Here is a 21,445-nt window from a genome sequence, read left to right as displayed (position 1 = left end):
CAGAGAATGTGGGCCACTATAAATTATTAACTGCAGTCAAGCTGCAAGTTAAAAAAATTATTTACACATTTGACCCTACTAGCCTTGGGAAAGGACAACGAGTATCAATCTGTAGTGTGTTGCAAAGAAATTGGCTTACAGACCAAAGAGATTCAGAAACAAAACTCAACAATATAGCAATAAAAATTATATCAGTTATATTCATCTTCTCTACAGTTATGAACAGATTTGTCCAGCTAAGTACATGAACCTTCTGCTCCTTCAAAATGCAGTGTTGTTGGAACTTAGTAGGTCTTCTATTACATGAATACCCACACAGATTTTCTATATGTTGTAATATATGGGCAACCACCACACTAATTACTGTCTAAGCTGTTCATATCTGAATGACTGTTCAGATAAAAGTTAAGCAGTACTCAGGCCAGCCAACCCCATTTTGGATATCTTCAAGAGTTTATAAAAAATCAGAAGTGGTTTGGATTTTTAGACCTTAGAAGTGAAAAGTTAAAATGTTAATTACTACAAGATCTCAGAGTCCAAGGATCCTTCCAGTGCTAAAATTCTATAGCAAACACACTGCATACGGTAATGCAGACAGTTGGAGTAGTGTGTTTGTGTTACACACACACACACACACACACACACACAGTGTGCAGAATACCAATTCAGGCTCAGAGCTATAATTGGTCAAATGTGTCCCAAGAACATGCACCATCACCCTGCCTCTAGAGCCACCTCACTCTGCCTCAGGGCCATCACTGGCTTCCCCCTGCCTCCCTTCCCCTACTGGCCAGCCACTCCTGCTGCTGTGCTTCCCTGTGCTCTTGCCACCCACTGCTGCAATCCTTCCAGCTTTCCCCTGCCTATCCCATGCTCAAATGGCTGAAAATGAGGGCAATCACAGTTCTGAAGTTCTGTAAACTGAACTATATAAACAATTGCAATCAATTAAGCAGAGTATTGATTATTTATATTTATAGCTAATACAAGAGTAGGGCTAGGAAAATGGACACATAATTTTGCATGTCTTATCGGTAATTTAAAAACAACCGAAAACACGGGATTTTCCAGACTGTATGTTACATGTTGCAGCTGCACCAAGATCACTGAAAGACAACAGTGGAATCAAAAGGAAGAAAAACATAGGACGAAGGGTTTGCAGGAGCCAAGGAGGAGAAGCTTAGCAAGTCTGATGCTTTAGTATCATTTTGAAAATTTCATCCTTCTCCTCATGTTTCCAGCCAATCAAGAGTTTCATCCCAATGCCAAGTAACTAATGCAATTTGGTAACATGGTGTCATAAAGCTAATTCAGAGTGAAGACATGAAATGCTGACCAACATGATGCACAATACAACACCAGCATTATCAGCACTGTCAGCACTGCTCCACACATGACGAACAGGCCCATGCGTGTTGCATAAGCAGGCAGTTTTGCAACTACTTAAAAATGCATGCATCAGAAACAATGGGAGCAGCACTGAGCAACTGTGGGCATGCAGTTTTAAGTTGTTGCTCACTTGTGCAACACTGCTAGGGCTGTTTGTTATGTGCACAGCAGTGCTTGTTGATGGGCAATGCTGATGTTGTGTTGTGCATCATGTCAGCCACATCCTTTATACTAAATTGGCAAACATTTTTGCTCTATTTACATAAGGCAAGTGTTTACATAAAGTGCCCTCCTCTGACTTGGCACTAGTTTTCTCCTTCAGGATGTATCACATCTGCATGGAAAGCACACATATATGCTCTAGGAAAGATTATTAGAGTTAAGGAGGAGATCATACACAAGCTTATACTGTAAAATAATACACATAACTTTGATTAAGCTTTTCATTTCTCTTTTCTCCAAGACTGACAATGAGCCTATACAATGAAGAACTAAACTTCCACTTCTGGTAGAAACCATTTTCAACAATTTGCTTGAAATGAAACTGAACAAAATCCTAGGTGAGAGAGTATAGGTGAGTGAAAAGGTGAAAGAATCAAGGTTTTTCATTTTGTCAATAAATAACTTGAAACATGGAATAGACCACAGGAAACTTGTAAAAAGATGGCACACCTATTTCCTAACACTGGAAAGGCACTTTTGGAAGCCAAATCTCCTATGAATTCAAAACAATGCACAAAGGCTGTTAAATTAGCTTGACAGATACAATCATTATTTCAGAACTCCATTTCCAGACTATATGGATTTGTTATTTGGAACTAGTATTGGGTCACTTATAAAAATTTGCATTATATTCCTTAAAACACACACACACACACACGAAAGGTTTTCATCAAGACTACAGAGATAAAAAGCTTGTGTGTGTTTACAGCTTCCTGTCAGAAGACACAGGTATACCATTGTCTTCCAAAATGTAACATTATCCATCTGGCCAGCAAACATCTGGATATTTATCTTAGCTCATCATTTCCTTCTGCAAGTCCAGAAATTGTCAGTTATTTCAGCTGAGATTTAGCCCAAGGGAGAAAAGAAAAAGTTACATCCTTCTTTGCCCAGGTTTTATAAACTGAACTTTACCTTTTTCCCTAGGATGCCAATAAATATAAGCAGTCTGAAGTCTTATTGTGGTTTTTAAGTCTATGCATTTGAATTGCTAGGCCACACAGCAAACACGTACAATTGTATTTATTATGTGGCTGTGTTTTCAAAGTATAGCACAGACAACATACATACTAAAGCCACTTTTAAAAATAAAGGTTAAATATATACAGGAGAATGAGAATAAACTTCTCAGTTTATTTTCAGAAATAAAGAAAACATTTAGCACACTGTGTATTAGCTGAACATTCAGACTGAAACGGCCTAATGGGTGAGAATGAGCCACCCCTCCCTTGTACTTCTGAGCTCCCACTGGGCAAAGGCTAACATGTTTTAAAGGCATGGTCAAGCAATAGCTTAGCTCCAGACCTTCAGGATGCAGCATCTAATCAACGTTGCTATTGTACCATCCATATGTAATCGAGTATGGAGGTACGTCTGGCTCCTGCCGTGTTCCAGCTGCATTCTCACACCAGGAGCTTGGATCACAAGATAAGGGAACCTTCCAGGGAACCTCATCTAGTGGTCTGGTCATTCTGACAGATATTCCAGTAGCACAGTCTAAGACAATGATCTTCACTATTTTTCAACTGGGAGCCATGTTGGCAAAAAAAACAAAAAACACCCTTCAGTATGAGAGCCATTTCTCACCGTGCCAACCTTTAACACAGTACTCAGTGCTGCAAGAGCACTTTAAGCACTCTCTCAAGAATTCCAGGAGGAAGCATTGGGAAGTGCACACCTTCCAAGACAGTACAGGAACTTAAGGGCTCCATTTCCCTTAAAGGAGCACTCTGGCACTCAGCAAAATGCAGCACTGAACAGTGGGAACAGTTGTCTTCACGTGAGGCCGGGGGGATTATGCAGAGTATTCAGCTTTGACCAAAGTTTCACAAAGGCCCAATAAGCGATTAGTCAGGGAGCCACACTTAGGGTTGATGGAGGCTGCCACTGGCCCCCTAGCCTTGCAATGAAGACCACTGGTCTAAGACCAGAGCCTATGGCTACATTCCACATACTACTTAAGTCAAGGGAACACTTGCTATCTTTAGATTTATTTATTTATTTATTTATTTATTTATTTGATTGATTGATTGATTGATTGATTGATTGATTGATTGATTGATATACCACCCTTCCAAAATGGCTCAGGCGGTTCACATATTGATAATTAATATTTTATCACTTACTTCTTTTACTCTTGTCTGTTGCCAAGAGCCATCTTTTACGTAGCACAAAGAGCACCCCCTCTGTGAGATGTACTAACAGCACACAATTATGGGATCATAGTCTTCATGAACTTTTCACCTCATGCAAACTCCAGAGGTTTGGCACAAATCGGTCATTAAGCCCAGGTCAAGTTTGGCTGTGTGGCTCCAGGTTAAAGCAACAACAAACCAAAACGGAGGTGAGCCGGCTAACAGGCCCGTCAAAAGCAAATTGTTCTGCGAGAAAGTACTCCCACCCTAGAAATAACAATTGGAATGCTCCGCAGGAAAAGCACAGGCAATTTCTCACCCTATTAAGTTTGAAGAGTTGGTTAACACAGTTAAAAATTGCTCATGAGCAAACAATGGATCTACAACTAGCAGCTAAGACACCTCTGTCTTGAGATTGCAAATAAATATAGGCCCATTCTCTCTATACACACAAACATTTTTACAGCCTGCCTTGCTTTTGTTCATGAGAACACACCTTATCTTATCTATCAAATTTGTACACCACCCCAAACTTTCGTCTCTGGGCAGTTAACAATAACATAAAACAAGTTTAAAACATACACAAAACTTAAAACAATTTAAACAATTTAAAAGTCAAACACAGATTAAAACCTAAAAATTTAAAAAGCTGCAAAAGCCGGGGTAGAGAGGTGGGTTTTCAAATGCTTTTTAAAAATTGTCAGAAATGAGAAAGATCGTATTTCAGTAGGGAGCACATTCCACAATCTCGGGGCAGCAACTGAGAAGGTCCATCCCCGTGTGGCCACCAGCCAAGCTGGTGACAACTGAAGACGGACCTCTCCAGATGACCTCAATGGGCGGTGGGGCTCATAATGAAGAAGGTGTTCTCTTAAATACCCAGGGCCCAAGCCGGGCTTTATAGGTTATAACCAGCACTTTGTATTTTGCCCAGAAACCTATTGGCAGCCAGTGTAGCTCTATCAGCAAAGGAGTGATATGGTCTCTCCAAGAAGACCCAGAGACCAACCTAGACCAACTGCAGTTTCCGGACTACATACAAAGGCAGCCCCACATAGAGTGCATTGCAGAAGTCAAGTCTGGAAGTCACCAGCATATATGTACCACTGTTTTGAGGTCACTCATCTCAAGAAACAGACGCAGATGGGGTATCAGCTGAAGCTGATAGAAAGCCCCTCTGGCCACCGCTTCAACCTGAGGTACCAGGGAGGGAGAGGTGTGGATCCAGAAGTACTCCCAGACTCTGTACCTGTTCCTTTGGGGGAAGTGTTACCCCATCTAGAACAGATAGATCAAAATCATTTTGGAGTTATAACCCCGCACAATAAGTACTTCCGTCTTATCTGGATTCAGTCTCAGTTTATTCTCCCTCATACAGCTCATTACTGGTTCCAGGCAAGCATTTAGGGAGGTAATGCCATCTCCTGATGATGTTGACATGAAGAATTAGATCTGGGTCTCATCAGCATACTGATATTAGGGATGTGCAAAGCAGTTCAAATTCAAACCGAACCAGCCATTAGGTTCAAGCTGCCAGATCGAATTCGAACTGAACTGGGGGGGGGGGTTCGATTCAAACCAGTTCAAACTGGTTCAAACCTCCTGAAGTGGGTGGGGTGGTAGTTGGCACTCATGGGTGCCTACCACCCAATCCCCAAAGAAATTGGACACTTGTACAATTTTTTATGAATTTTTGAAATTGTTTTCTCTCGCAGGGTATAATGGGACTCAAACCAGCCCATTATTCCCTATTGTGGAGCACCCATGGGTGCCAACTACCACCCAAACCGCAAAGCGATCAGACACTCCTACGATTTTTTTTATTAAAAAATTGAAATATTTTTAATTATTTTTTCTCATAGGGTATAATGGGAATTGAATCAGCCCATTATCTCCTATTGTGGAGCACCTATGGGCACAAGTGTGGGGTGGGTGGTAGGCACCCAGGGGCAAACCCTAAGGCAATCGGATACTCCTCCAATTATTGGTGGATTTTTAAAGTATTTTTTGATTTCCTCATAGGGAATAATGAGGATTCCAGCAAATGCATAGCTTCACGTTGCAGGGGGAAAGGTGGCCTAGAATGGAGTGTGGTGGGTGGTAGTGCCCAAGGGGGAAAGGAATCTACCAGAATTATTTCAAAGAAATTGGACAAAGGGCTGATTTTTAAGTGATTTTTGAAGCTTATGCATCTGTAAGGTTTTTCTCCATAGGGAAGAATGGAGGTTTCAGCAACCCCATAACTGCACTGGGGGGGGGGGGGCGCTCTGGGGTGGTCCAGAGCAAGTGGTGGCGTAGTGCACAGAGGATGCCAACCACTCCCATGGGTTGCTAACCCATGGGGTACAGGGTTGTGTTGTTTCTGAGGTGTTCTGAGTGTTGATTCTCTTCATAATTTGTCATTGAAAATCTCATATGCTACCAGAGAATCTACACTCAGAACACCTCAGAAACCACAAAATCCTCATTATTCTCTATGGGGAATTCAAAAATACTTTAAAAATTCACCAATAATCAGAAGAGTGTCTTGGGATTTGGTGGGTGGTAGCCTACCCCCACCCCACTTCTGTGCCCCTAGGTGCTCCACAATAGGAGATAATGGGCTGGTTCGAGTCCCATCATACCCTATGAGAAAAATTAAAAATATTTCAAAAAAAATAATCATAAAAATCATACAAGTGTTTGATTGCTTTGGGGGTTGGGTGGTAGGCACCCATGGGTGCCAACTACAACCCCACCCACTTTGAGATTTTCAAACCAGTTCAAAACCAAACCAAACTGGGGGGTTCAAACAAAACCAAAACTGAACCTCCCCCTCCCGGTTTGAACATGGTTCGAATTTGAACTGAACTGGGCAAACCAGTTTTGTGCACATCCCTAACTGATAACACCCCACACCAAATCCCCTGAAGATCTCTCCCAGTGGTTTCATGTAGATGTTAAAGAGCATTGAAGACAGTATGGAGCCCTGAGGGACGCCATACTTAAGCTCAGATTTCGAAGAGCAACAGACTCCAATCTACACCATCTGGAATCTGAGAAGTAGGAGCCGAACAATTGTAAAACAGTGTCTCCCACCCTCAACGCTCTCAGACGCTTCTGCAGTGACTCTGTCCAGCCCCACAATAAATTCTGTTTTGCACGAAACTCCCTAGCCTTCAGGGAGGGAAAAGTCACCTGATTGAATCACAAACTGCCCCAGGGCATGTTTGGCAGTATATTTGCCCCAAGAGAGCCACTTGGCCTCAGACTCTGATTAGATCCTACCATCCTACAGACTCTCACACACGCGAGCTGTGGCTGCTGCCCCTCACCTCTCTTCCTGGCTGTATCCTGCTCTACACCCTACTCAAAGGAGGCACCCCGCCTTACCTTCTTGCACCAAACACAACTAGGAAGATAATGCTAACATCTCAGCCATCTATCCCTAAGCTTCCTCGCCACTTTCCAGACACTTTTTATTGCAAGCTTCCAATTAGACTCTCTATGAGAAATGCTAACCAAAGTTACTGATTTGCAAACCAAACTCTTTTGCCTTCTGTATTCCCCTATTTCTACCATAAATAAAGCTTTGAATCAGTAACTATGTCTCCTATTTTCCAATACACCAAGCCTGCTTAAATTTGATACAGGAAATTAATTTGAGTTAATTTCCCAACTTTAGCCCAAAAGCATAGCCGGAGCACCTAGCCCCTATTTGCGGTGCTGGTAACATGTCTTAACTAGAACTGAACTCGCACTAGGCATGTAGAGCTTCAGCTTACTATGTAAACATCCACAAAATATTTAAAACATGTAAAAAATACTATAACCAAAAAATGGACTATCCAAATGTCTCCAAGCTAAATTTAATCATATACATGTTCCACAGTGTGGAGGATTATCTTTAAAGTGTCCACAGCTCCTAAAATGAGAACACTTTTTACCACATAAAGGACAGATACACAAACACACAAATATTTTATATTATATTCTCAGCTAACAAAAATATCATGTAGTCTAAAAGACACGGAGAAGTAAAGCAACCACACTTCCAGTATCAGGGGAACAGAACAAAGCAGTTATGACAAGGAGGGTGGAAATGAACACCTTCTCACCTCTGAATGTAGATAAGCATGGGAATTTGCTTGTGTGGAAGGATTCAGAACACCATTTACCAGCTTGCCTCCAGCTGCAATTACTTATACAGTTACTAAGTAGAGAGTTTCTACTGAAACTAGATAGCTTCCATAAAGTCTGATATTGTATTGATTTGTTTTGCTGGTCAGATGTCAATAACTCCTAAAAAAAACCCTAGTGTCCATTGTGTATTTTGACCTTTCCAGACAATCATGCTCAGGTCACTGTATATTGGGGAATGGGTGATTAATTAGGTGATTGAGCAGGTTGTGTCTGCATTGTCTCTGACATGATGAAACACATTTACTATGAGCACTTGACTTCTGCAATCACCGCTTAACATGAGTTTGCATTCTGGCTACTGCAGTGGCATTGTGCAATACAGTGGTAATAAAAACATTAACACACACAATGGGCCGATTCAGATGTTGGATGCCACCCAAGAGTCCTTCGAAAACTCAAATGTGAAATCGCTGCCCTCCTTGCAAAAATATATAACTTTTCCTTACAATCAGGCACTGTACCAGAGGACTGGAAGATAGCCAATGCAACACCCATTTTCAAAAAAGGATACAGAGGGCACACAGGAAACTACAGGCCGGTTAGCTTAACATCTGTTCCAGGCAAATGGATGGAAAGCATTCTCCAGGATGAAATTGATAAGCATATAGAAGAACAGGCCCTGCTGAGGGAGAATAAGTTTGGCTTCTGCAAAGGTCAATCTTGCCTCTCAAACCTTTTGGAGTTCTTTGAGGATGTCAGCAGGATAAAGGTGATCCTTTATCTTGGACTTTCAAAAAGCTTTCAACAAAGTTCCTCATCAAACACTCTTGAGTAAATTTAGAAGTCATGAGATAAGGGTACAGGTTCATGTGTGGATTGGTGACTGGTTGAAGGACAGGAAACAGAGGGTATTTCACATGGGACAGTTCTCTAAATGGAGGGAAGTAAGAAGTGGGGTCCCGCAGGGATCTGTACAAGGAACAGTGCTTTTTAATTTACTCATTAATGATCTAGAAGTTGGGGTAAGCAGTGAGGTGACCATATTTGTGAACAACAGGAAATTATTTAGTGTAGTGAGATCTAAGAGATTGTGAAGAGCTCCAAAAATGTCTCTCCAAACTGGGGGAGTGGACAACAAAATGGCAAATGTGGTTCAAAGTTAGCAAGTGTAAAGTGGTGCTTATTGAGGCAAAAAAACTCAACTTCACATATATACTGATAGGATCTGGGCTGTTGGTGACTGATCAGGAGAGGGATCTTGGCATCATGGTGAACAGCTCACTGAAATTGTCGACAAAATGTGAGGCAACTGTGAAAAAGGCCAATTCCATGCTTGAAATAATTAGGAAGGAGTTTGAAAATAAAACTGCTACTATCAAAACTATAATGCAGCCACATTTGGAGTACTGGTCACCATATCTTAAGGAGGACATTCTAGAACTGGGAAAGGTATAAAAGAGGGCAGCCAAGATTATCAGGGGCCTGGAGCACCTTCCTTATGAGGCAAGGCTACAACACCTTGGGCTTTTTAGTTTAGAAAAGAAGACTGAAGAGAGACATGACAGAGGTCTATAAAATCATGCATGGTGTGAAGAAAGTTGAGAGAGAAATGTTTCTTCCTTTCGTATAACACTAGAACCAAGGGTCACCCCATGAAACTTATTGCCAAGAAATTTAGGAACGGCAAAAGGAAGTACTTTTTCCACACAATGCATGATTAATCTATGGAATTCTCTGCCACAAGATGTGGTGGCAGCCACTAGCTTGAATGGCTTTAAGAGGGGTTTAGATATATTCATGGAGGACAGGTTTATCAATGGCTATAAGCCACCTGCACCCTCAGATGCAAAATGCCTCTAAATACCAGTTGCAAGAGAGTAACAGCAGGAAAGAGAGGGTGTGCCCTCAGCTGTCTGTGGGCTTCCCAGAGGCATTTGGACTGGTGGGCCACTGTGCGAAACAGGATGCTGGACTAGATGGGCCTTGAGCCCAATCCAGCAGGGCTGTTCTTATATACTTACGATACTGTAGAACCAGCCCACCTCTTATCATGTCGACATGCCTTTAAAGCTTATCATTAGCCATGACAATGCTCCTTGTAATTTGCATGTGTAAATATGTACCTATGGCCCATGTTAAGTTCTCTTTTTAAATCTTTCATTTCCTCTATGACAAGAAATTATGTTCAAAATTGAGAGAGGAGGCTAAGAAACTGGAAGACATCTCAGATGAGGAAATGTAAAGATAAAATAAAAGCAGCCTTTTAACAGGATTGAGTCCGGGGTAGATATTTTCCACTTTGGGGATGCAAAACTATATTCATTCATAGTCACCTAGGGGAAGGTCTTTCAGAGTGTGTCCATCCCATATTTTGAAACTGAAGGATAGCCATCAGCCCATTGTGGAAATGCCAAAATGGGTCTATTCATACGCCCTGCTATTTTTAAAAAGAGAGAAAAGAGTGGAGAGGATGAAGTCTGTTTTAGTCATTGCTGTGGGTTGCGTCACCTAGCAAACACTTAAGTATCCTGGGGGAAACACCCACATATTTGAATTGAAATACCTTTTGTCACTATAAAAGTGTTTTAATAACAATATTAAGACAACAAAGGTAAATAAACATGCTTTTAACTGCCCAGATAAAATGTGCATAGGTGAAACAAAATGTTGCAAGAGGTCAGAAAACACTTGCAGGAAGGTGAGATTTAAACAGATGGAGAAAGAGTTTAAGAAGTCCCCTAGCTCTCTTGACCACAACCTCCAAGAGGAAGAATCATGTAACTGAGTAGTTCTATTCAGACATTATGTTGTATGTACATGTACACAGGTGTCTGTACACATGTCCATGTTTCATTTGTTCATTTGAAAAGTGAACTTGGGTACAGGCTCCCTGAAATGCAGGATACAGACAGCAAGTGTACTGCTATATGTACATTCAACATAATTTGTGAATAACTGTTCATGTGTACAGGTATGTGTGTACTTTGTACACATCTCTATGTGTTGAACATAACATGTGATATAATGCGCCTATTATATTACAGCAGTACACTTCCTATCTGAACTAGGGATGCACATGAATTCGTAGCACATCCCTAGCACTTTTAAAACAGAGGAGAGCAGGTGCATACCTGTTCCTCTGCCGTTCATCGCCACTTCCTGTATTGGTGGCATTCCTCCAGCTATTATCGTGTGCTGGTGGCACTCTCCAGCTGCCCTCATGTGATGCTGGTGGACACATGCATGGTAGCCATTTGAGAGGTCAGTAACCATGCTGACCACACAAATGGCCACCACGCATACGTGGAGGCTGTGTGTGACAGCATCACATGAGGGGAGCTGGGAAAAGCACTGCCGCACTCCATGATAGCTGGGAGAGTGCTGCTGATACAAGAATGGCGATGACCAGCCAAGGACCTGCTCTCCTCCATTTTAAAGGTGCCGGGGATATGCTGCGAATCACACTTCTAATCACGATTCATGCACATCCTAATCTGAACCGTGCTTTTGAGAGGGTTTCTACCAAGATCCACCTTTAAACTTCACATATACACTGATAGGATCAGTGATAGAATGCATGAACAGTCATTCAAACAAAAACATGTAGTTGTGTACAGGCAGCTGCATGCATGCACAACACAAGGTCTAAAAACAGGGCTAGTGTCATATAGTAAAGAGCAACAATAAAGCTATCTAATATAAAGGGGGGTTTAACAGGCTCTGTCTTCTAGGGCTTTGTTGTAAAAAACAGAAGGGGACAGTTTTTCCTTCTTTTTCTGTCAATGTGAGTTTTGAGGACATAATTATGCACCTAGGATGATATGCATAATATGCTTTTCATGAATACTTTAGTTTTTCCAAAACGGAAATCATATTCTTCAGAAGGACGACTTAGTGCTGCCAATACAGTTGATGTCGTTGTTTATGAAGCATATTTCCAGTCTGTCTCACACCCACACACAGAATTTGGCTACTCCTAGTGATGAATATCCCCCTCCCCTTTGTATGGTCTCATCCCTCATGCACTTCCTCATATCCCACCCACCTTTCTCCCTAAATGAAGTCTGGAGTTCCTCCCAATAGGATTGTTGTATGTCCGATTGCCTTCTCCTCCTCCTCCTCCTCCTCAATTCAAAAACCCTCCCAGCATTGTTCTAGCCTGCTTTTGACCCCATTCCTCTTTCCATCAGCATTGTTCCCATCAGGACTAGAGCCCATCCCTCGCTTCAACTCAGTTTAACAGCCCATACTGATTTCCTACCAAAAGAATTCCTACATTTTTCCAAAGTCAGCACCAATATTTTCCACTCATTTGAAGAATTTCTGTTTTCCCTTTAAATACAAAATACAAAATTAAATATCCTATGGAGGAAATGCAAAAATTGCATAGACATTTTTAAAAAAAACATTTCAAGGCAAGTAGGAATAGATAAGAGCAGTGTGTAAGCTTCAGTTTCTCCAAGCTTTGCAATTTAAATACAAGTGTACATTAGGGATGTGTGAATCAATTCAGGTACAAGTCCATTTGTACCTGAATCTAGCTGATTCGGGTGGTTAGGAGACAGAACAAATCACCCCTGTGGTCCACTGACTAGATTCAAATCCAAATCGAATTGCGCCTGATTCTATTCGAATCAATTCGAGATTTGGATTCCTCCTATTAATTTCCCCAGATTCACAGCTTTCATTTTTTAAAAAGGTAAGCTCTAGCCCTTGTAGAAATGGAATTATGGAGCAAAGTGTGTGGTCACTATTTTTCCAAATGTTTGGATTCTTTTGTGTATAATAACTTAATCCCTATGAGGATTCATTACATACCTTCATTTCTTCAATTCATTTTGACTGTCTTTGGACAGTGCCAACTGTCAACTGCCATGTGCCAATTACACCCCCCTCCCACCTGCAAGGCAATGGGGTACTACTCAGTTTATGTTCTAGGAATTTTTTCAAGTGTTTAGACTCTTTAGTGTCTAATAACCTTTCCTCATAATGAATCCCTATGAGGATTCATTACAAACCAAAGAGTCTCAACACCTCAAACATTTCTAAAGTATAAACTGAGTACCCTGTGGCTTAGGTGGGGGGAGTAGTCTCATGGGATACAACTAATTCCCCACCCTCACCCGCAAAGCAGTGGGATCAAAATGAACAGAAGAAATGAAGATGTGTAAGGATGACACCAAAGAATCTAAACACTTCAAAAATTCCTAAAAAATAAACTGAGTACCCCAGTGTGGGGGAGGGGGGAGGGGGAAGTCATTGACACATGGCAGTTGACAGCTGGCACTGTCCAATGACAGTCAAAATTAACAGAAGAAATGAAGATGTATAATGGATCCTCATAGGGATTCATTATGAAGAAAAGTTATTAGACACCAAAGAATCCAAACACTTGAAAAATAGTGTTTGCGCCACACATTTTGCTCCATAACTCCACTTCTACAAGGGCTAGGGCTTAGCTTTTTAAAAAATGAAAGCTGGGGATCTATGTTAGGGTTATGATAGGGTGATTTTGAATCCCCATTATTTCCTATGGAGGAAATATATAAAATCAGTAAACACTAAAAACAAAAATCATCAAAAATCAACCAAGTTCCCCACTGCCTTGAGATTTGGTTGGTAGGTGGCACCAATGGGGGACCTACCCACTACCCAAATGTTGCCACTTTGAATCCCTGCTGGAATGTTTCCCAGATTATGGGAAACATCTATATCAGACAGCAGTGACATAGGAAGATGCTGAAAGGTATCATCTCATACTGCACAGGAGATGGCAATGGAAACCCCTCCTGTATTCTACTCAAGAAAACCACAGGGCTCTGTGGTTGTCAGGAGTCGAGACAGACTCAACAGCACAATTTACCTTTAGGACCTTTATAAGTGATCTAAATCAATCCGAATCCAATCCAATCCAAATCCAATCAGGGGTGATTTGGGGGAAAGATTCGGACACAAAACAAATCAGGGGTGATTCAATTTGGGCACAAATCGAATAGGGGAAAAAACAATGTGTCCACCTCCCTACTGTACATATTCATTTGTTAAATCAGGGCAGCACAACTTTGGCCCTTCAGTTGTTGTTGGACTACAACATCATCCCCAGCCAAAGTGGTCAATAGTCAGGGATGATGGGAGCTGTAGTATAGCAACAGCAGGAGGGCCAGCTTTGTTCAGCCCTCCATTAAATGCTGATACAGCCAGCTGCTTGGCCCTCCTTTTATGCTTCATTAATAATGCAAATATTTTGGACAAGTTCACAATACACCATTTGTGTCCATACGAGCAGACCTCCCTCTGAGGAATTTCCCCATCATTCTGAATGCCTGACAGAAGGTGACTAGTCCACAATCATGTAACAGCCATGACAGAGCCAAGAACTGAGTACTAGTCTCCCAAACCAGCAATACTTACAAAGCAACTACATTAACAGATTTAATAGAACCAATACATTACTCATAACAGTGGGGTAGTATGGAGAGAGATGCAGTCCCAGTACTTTTCCCCTCCAAGGTCTTAGAAGAGAGACAAAGCCCTTTGCTTTCTAAACTGAAATAATATGCCTCTCTTGCTATACCAACAGTTTGTTACTTAACTAAATAAACTGATTTTATTGCCATTCTTCCTATCTTTTGTTACAAGGAGTCCACCCTTATAACCACTCTTTGTGGATGACAATCCAGACTGCTCTCCTGGATGAATAATCACATGAAGTTCAAGCACTATAGGATTAGAAAACTATACCTCACTTCTTGTAACAGAACTCCCAAATTTATTGCCTCCATTTAAATGGGGTGTGTGAGCAATGAGTTGGGCACAGTTATGGGGTGTGGCTGTCAGGGTAGATGTGGCTTGGGGGGCTGCAATGGAGAGCACCTCTACTTCTGAATTTGTGATTATACCACTGCCTAGCATCCTCACCATTTCAGCATGTCTTTCCCAACAATCCTTGAGAAAAATAAAAAAAAATACTTAGATTTATCACAAGAAAAATAAATCTAAATCAAATCTTACCATGGGCCATGCGGTGGAACCAGTAGTATCCGAAATCTACTCCAAGAAATGTCAAATACCATGTCCATGGTGAGTCCCATGGCAGCTCCAAAAGTCTATAGCTTTCCCACACATAGATATACGTTGTCAATTCAACACTTCTGGACAAAGCGCTGAAATATGCAATGAAGCAGGGTTCAGAAGAATATACAGTAGTGATCTGTAGCACAATCCTATGCATATTACTCAGGAGGAAGTCCCATTAAACTGAACAAAGCCTATTCCCATCCTAATTGAGTGTGTATAGGGCTGAAACAAAATGAGTTCTTATCCATTGTCTGCTAAAAGTGGTTTGAAGTCCCAATCCCAAAGTCCAAGATAATTTTTTAAAATCCCACTGAAATCCATTAAGGAATATTGGATACAAATTCAGGTTTAGATGAAGAATCGTGTCTACACCTTCAACTCAACAGTGTTTGCTGAGAAAACATACATATGGCATCCATGTTTTCATGGACTAGGGAACATATTTTTTGGCTGTTTTTAGAAATGCAGAATATTAGCAATAGCAATAGCAATAGCACTTACATTTATATACCGCTTTATAGCCGAAGCTCTCTAAGCGGTTTACAATGATTTAGCATATTGCCCCCAACATTGTGGGTACTCATTTTACCGACCTCGGAAGGATGGAAGGCTGAGTCAACCTTGAGCCCCTGGTCAGGATCGAACTTGCAACCTTCTGGTTACAGGGCGGCAGTTTTACCACTGCGCCACCAGGGGCTCATTACAGAAATACCTTGGAAGAACACTTAAACAGAAGTTTAAGTCTAGCAATATGGAAAATGGTGGGGCGGGGGTAAGTTATTCAAAACCAAAGAATGGCCCATACCTATTTAAATTTTTAGAAGCAGGGGCAACATGAAGAGTTTTTTAAAAAGTTGTTCTAGTTAGAACTAATCTACTTACTTTCCTTTCACTATCCCTACAACTGGATTACATTTTGTCCAAATTGGTTAGGCAGTTCACAAGTTAGCCCACTTGTGCCTCAAACCATTTGTCTGCCATCTTGAATTGGGATGGATGACATCATAACAAACTATGTGTTTGAGGTGTCCCTATGTGTCCCTATAACTGTATCAAATTTGGTCAAAATCAGTTCCTACTTGCACTTCAAACGTTCATGTGTCTGCCATCTTGAATGAGGGTGGATGACATCATTACAAACCACAGCCTTGAGCTGTCGCTATGTGTCCCCTGAAATAAATTTGGTTCAGATTGGTTAGGCTGCCCACAAGTTAGCCAACTGCACCCCAAGAGTTCACACATCCACGATCTTGAATCAGGGTGAATGATATTACGCCTACAGCTGTAGCAAATTTGGTTCAAATCAGTTAGGTAGTTCACAAGTTAGCCCACTTGGGCCTCAAATGTTTATGCATCCACCATTTTGGATTGCGGTGGATGACATCATCACAAACTACACTGTTGAGGTGACCCTATGTGTCCCAGATTGGTTCATATTGGTCCAGGCTTTGCAAAGTGATAGCTGGACACGGACACATACACACGAACACACACAAGCCTACTGGAAAGTAGGCTAACAAGACCAATACACACAATTCGGCAATACACAACCACTCCTATGTGGTGCTGTAGTTTGATTTGCATGGCACTTCCTATGTTGACCCCAATTTATCTGTAATATATTATATCAAACTGATTCTTCTAGCAATGAAGATCCACTGTCACTGAAGTCCTAAAACACTAATCTATTCTTTGGGAAACTACTATGCAGGAAAATGCTTCCTGGTTATTTTTCCATATGCAAAAGATTTGAAAATGAGAGAAATAGGGCAAGAGAATGAGAGGACCCTCTTTCACCTCTGGCTGTCATAGTCCACCTGTGCTTCACTCATAGCCGCCCAACAGCTGTCCTGGTTTTCCACTCGAGATATCTGTTTAGCTTCACTCTGGCAGTTGATTGACTGAGAATTTCCATGCAAGTTTCAATGGCAGGTGTACCTGACATTTTCTAAAGCAAAACACCTGGAAGATGTTTAACTTTCATAAAAGCCCTCTTCCTCAGACATTGCTAAAGATGATTTTATGTGACCAAACAATATTTCTGAAATTTATAGTATGAGGCATCCACAAGTCTTAGCTTAAATTCTTAATCACATAGAAAACTGGCCAAAGGGGAACCAATCTAATGGGACCAAAAATTATTTTCTAAACATCACTTCACTGCCCAGGAAATTAAAAATAAATAAATACCTCTTTTAATGCAATATTATCACTTATTGGCCATTATCCAGAGCAGTGTTATATGAAGTTAAACCCTACTGAATCAAGTGGGCTTAAGAATACCTGTCTGTTTTGGATTGGGTCCATTAGGTACTGTTTCCTCACTTTGGCCTTGTTGTTAAAAGTATGTAATGCACTTGCAGCATATCCAGAAATATGAACAGATAAATTTCCGCCATTTTTATGAACTTTCATTTTGCCCTTGAGTCCTTTTTTCCATGGCCTGTAGCCAGAGTATATACTCTATCTCTGCAATGCATATTTCTTCACAAAATCTGCAATATTTTAAATTTTTTTAAATAAGTAAAATCTGCATATTTTAAATTTATCCTTGAAACACAACATATGAAGTTGCTTTTATTAATCCTAGTTATATCAGAATAAAACTGAAAAAAGCAGTGTTGCTTATCTATATCTCTGTGACAACTTAAATAATAAATTTTATATACTGCCCTATCCAAATGACTCTGGGTGGTGCACAACACAAAAACAAAACCCACAAATCAATCCCCTTAAAAACAAGCATTACAAAACAATATAAAGACAGCATAAAATCTGTTTTAAAACAATCATTACAGAACAATTAAAAAACAGCCTAAAACCATTAGCAATTAAAACAGTTAAAACAATTTAAAAACCCTGGAAGGCCAGGCCAAACTCTCTTGAAAGCCAACAATGAATTAAGACTATGAATTTCTTCAGAGAGTGCATTCCATAGCCAAGAAGCAGCTACAGAAAATGCCCACCTCTACAGATGACCTCAACGTGCAGTGGGGGTCATGCAGAAGAAAGCACTCTCTTAGGTAACCTAGAACAGTGTTTCTCAACCACCGGTCCCTGGACCGCTGCCGGTCCCCGAAGGCTTGAGTGCCGGTCCCTGACTGGGAGTCAACTCCCCCCCAAACTGAAATCAAGGCATTCACTTCCTCAATTTTGCGCATGGCACGGAAGAGGAAGAGTATCATGGAGGCATGGGACCCTTCTTGTGCCTTGCCTCCATGTGCTGCTGAGATCTTCCTACAGCTATCTTATTCCCTATCTTTACAGCTTCAAACTGTATGCGGTGCGGGGGCATGGAGGAAAAAGTATGGCAGTGGGCACCACTTGAAGGGCTGCTGGTTCTTGCATGCTCATTATTTGCAGCCAAAGGTTGGTTGATTGAAACCCAGCTGCCTGTTGTGGTCGAGGTGCCTTGAGAGGGAATGTTGTTTCCCTCTTGCATCAGTGGGGCTTGCTTGTATGTTGTTTTCATTGGCCCCATGTAGCTTTTGAATTTTTCTAATGGCCCAACATACCCTCTCCACTGAGTAATCAGAAGCACCTCCACCCCCACCCCGCACATACTGAAGACATACTGGAGACAAATTTGTTCACCCAGGCTTTTAGATTCAGGGGTTCTCAACCTTGGGTACCCAGACGCTGGTGGACTTCTACTCCCATAATCCCCAGCCATAATGGCCAAATGCCATTGTTGTTTGGGGTTATGGGAGTTTAACTGAGGGACCCAAGGTTAAGAACCCCTAATATTCCATGTTTGCAAAAGATTCCAAATTTAATTATTTTAATGCTTATATTATTTTCATTCTAAACTGCCCAGAGATGCATGTTTGGGGCAGTATAGAAGTCTGATAGATAGATAGATAGATAGATAGATAGATAGATAGATAGATAGATAGATAGATAGATAGATAGACTTGAAACCCCTTTACTAACTGCTGGTCCGGGAAACTGCGCATGAAGAATGTAGCGGTCCTTGAAACTCTGCACGAAGAATTTAGCGGTCCTTGACTCCAAAAAGTTTGAGAAACACTGACCTAGAAGACCTAAGCCATTCAGGGCTTTAAAGGTAATAACCAGCACTTTGTATTTTGCCTGGAAACATATTAGCAACCAGTGTAACTGTTTTAAAACAGGCATAATATGGTCTCTCTGGGCTACCCCAGAGACCAATGTGGCTGCCACATTTTGAACTGAAGCTTCCGAACTACATACAAAGGCAGCCCCATGTAGAACACATTGAAATAATAAAGCCTGGAGCTTACTCACTGATGCACCACTGTTTTGAGGTCATCCTCTTCAAGGAATCGACGCAGCTGTCAAATCAACCAAAGCTGATAGAAAGCAATCCTGGCCATAGCCTCCACCTGAGATACTATTCATTCATTCAATTCATTCATTCGATTTCTATACCGCCCTTCCAAAAATGGCTGAGGGTGGTTTACACAGAGAAATGAGACCTGGGTCCAAGAGTACCCCCAAGCTGCGTGCCTGTTCCTTCTGGGGGAGTGTAACCCCATCCAACACAGGAATATTTAATTCACCCCTCGAATTTTGAGCCCCTACAATGAGCACCTCAGTCTTGCTTGGATTCAGCTTCAGTTTGCTATCCCTCATCTAGTCCATTACTGCCTGTAAAGGTAAAGTTGTGCCATCGAGTTGGTGTCGACTCTTGGCGACCACAGAGCCATGTGGTTTTCTGTGGTAGACTACAGGAGGGGTTTACCATTGACATCTCTCACGCAGCATGGTTTTGGCATCTTTCTATATCACCGCTGCCCAATATAGGTGTTTCCCATAGTCTGGGAAACATACTAGTGGGGATTCGAACCAGCAAACTCTTGCTCGCTAGGCAAGTTACTTTCCCACTGTGTTGCCTATAGGCAGGCATTTAGGGAATCAATGCCATTTCCTGATGATGAAGATGACAAGTAGTATATTTGGGTGTCATCAACATACGGATAACACCCAGCACCAAATCTCCTGATAATCTCACCCAGCGGTTTCATGTAAATATTAAAAGCATTGGTGACAGAATGCAGCCCTGAGGGACTCCCTATAACAGCTCCTCTTTTGAGGAGCAACTGTCACCAAGCTCCACCGTCTGGAATCTACTCAAGAGATAGGAGCGGAACCACTGCAAAGCAGTGCCCCCTATCCCCAACTCCCCCAGGCGATCCAGAAGGATACCATGGTTGATATGGAAAGCTGCCAAGAGATCCAGAAGAACCACCAGAGTCACACTCCCTCTATCAATTCCCTGGTAAAGGTCATCCATCAGGCTGACCAAGGCTGTCTCAACCCCATAGCCAGCTCTCAAGCCAGTTTGAAATAGGTCTAGACTACCATTGAGCTAAATTCAGTTATAACTCCATAACTCAAAAACTGCCTGGAGCTGGTCAGCCACCACCCTCTCAATCACCTTGCCCAACCAAGGGAGATTGGAGACTGGTCTATAACTATTGATCGTTAAGGGATACAGGTGTGACATATAATACAGCTAGTATAATTATTTGATTAAGAGTGATTGTTTATGTGGTAGTTCTATAGCCTACGTGTATAACCGAATGAAGTATTGATGTTGATAAGGGGAATTGTGCCCATTTCAAGGATCGTCTGCAAACATAATGAATGATTTACTTCTGTTTAAACAAATGGTAGAAGGAACTCTGTGTGTGTCTGAAAGAATGTATGAGTAAGCAAAGGATATACCACCCCGCCAAAACATAATAAATGTTGGGAAGGAAATGCCCAAAAGGACCAGGAAAAACTGGATAAAAAGATGCCGGAGACAGCAGAAAAGGAGTTGCTCGGAAAACAAGGACTATGGTCAATAAGGACAGATGCAAACACGGAACAGCAAACAACTTCAAAGACAGGCAACCCTTTTAAGTCAGGTGTCAACAGAGGTATTCTCTGAGAAGCACAGAAGATCGTGGGGCCTCCAGCTTCTCCCAACTCCCCATTAAAGACTGATCAATTTTAAGTGGGGCTGATAAGTATGCATGTATGAGTAAATGAACTATAGTTTGACTAATATTTAGGGTGTAACAATAAACTGATGAACTAAATCCAGCTGGTGTCTGGGATCTGTTTTATTTTTTTGAACTTGTACTAGCCTATCTGAAGTAGTACTCCTAATTAAGGGTGACCCCCTTAATAATTGGTCACACAGGGAAGGCTTCTTAAGAAGCCGTCTAACCATTGCCTCCTTCAAACAAGGAGGCACCCTACCCTCCCCCAGCTATTTTGAAGTTAAAAACTAGTACTCAATTATTTTTAAACAACGCTCTTGTTTAAACTTCTATTCTTCTAGCCTTCACTGAGAGTCTTTTAAGGTGGGGGAGAATGAAAGGCTAATTAATCTGAACTAGGATTATACATATATTCATTTGAGACAAGTCCCTTTATTTCAGTGGGACTTATACCAAGTAATATGTGTATTATCAGAACTCTTACCAATTTCCATTGCAATGTAGGAAGTTTAATTAAACTTCACATGG

At 41.4% G+C, this 21,445-nt stretch overlaps 1 protein-coding gene across 6 annotated transcripts in view; it reads right to left on the bottom strand.

Annotated features, from left to right (window-relative positions):
- AGMO (alkylglycerol monooxygenase) overlaps positions 1-21,445 on the bottom strand; it is a 178,744-nt gene that overhangs the window by 144,924 nt on the left and 12,375 nt on the right. For 5 of the 6 annotated variants that reach the window (XR_008310084.1, XR_008310085.1, XR_008310086.1 and 2 more), the window contains exon 3: positions 14,880-15,031. Coding sequence is in view for 1 of the 6 variants with exons in the window: in XM_053263320.1 (XP_053119295.1) it covers positions 14,880-15,031 (152 nt within the window). In the remaining 5 variants the exon portion in view is untranslated. Of the gene's footprint in view, positions 1-14,879; positions 15,032-16,742; positions 16,842-21,445 lie in introns of those variants that run through there. The other variant, XR_008310088.1, reaches the window with a different exon arrangement.

Source organism: Hemicordylus capensis, chromosome 6 (genome assembly GCF_027244095.1).
Source record: "Hemicordylus capensis ecotype Gifberg chromosome 6, rHemCap1.1.pri, whole genome shotgun sequence".
Classification (NCBI taxonomy): domain Eukaryota; kingdom Metazoa; phylum Chordata; class Lepidosauria; order Squamata; family Cordylidae; genus Hemicordylus; species Hemicordylus capensis.
Note: the sequence above shows the minus strand (reverse complement) of the source record. Positions and strands in the feature narration are given on the sequence as shown.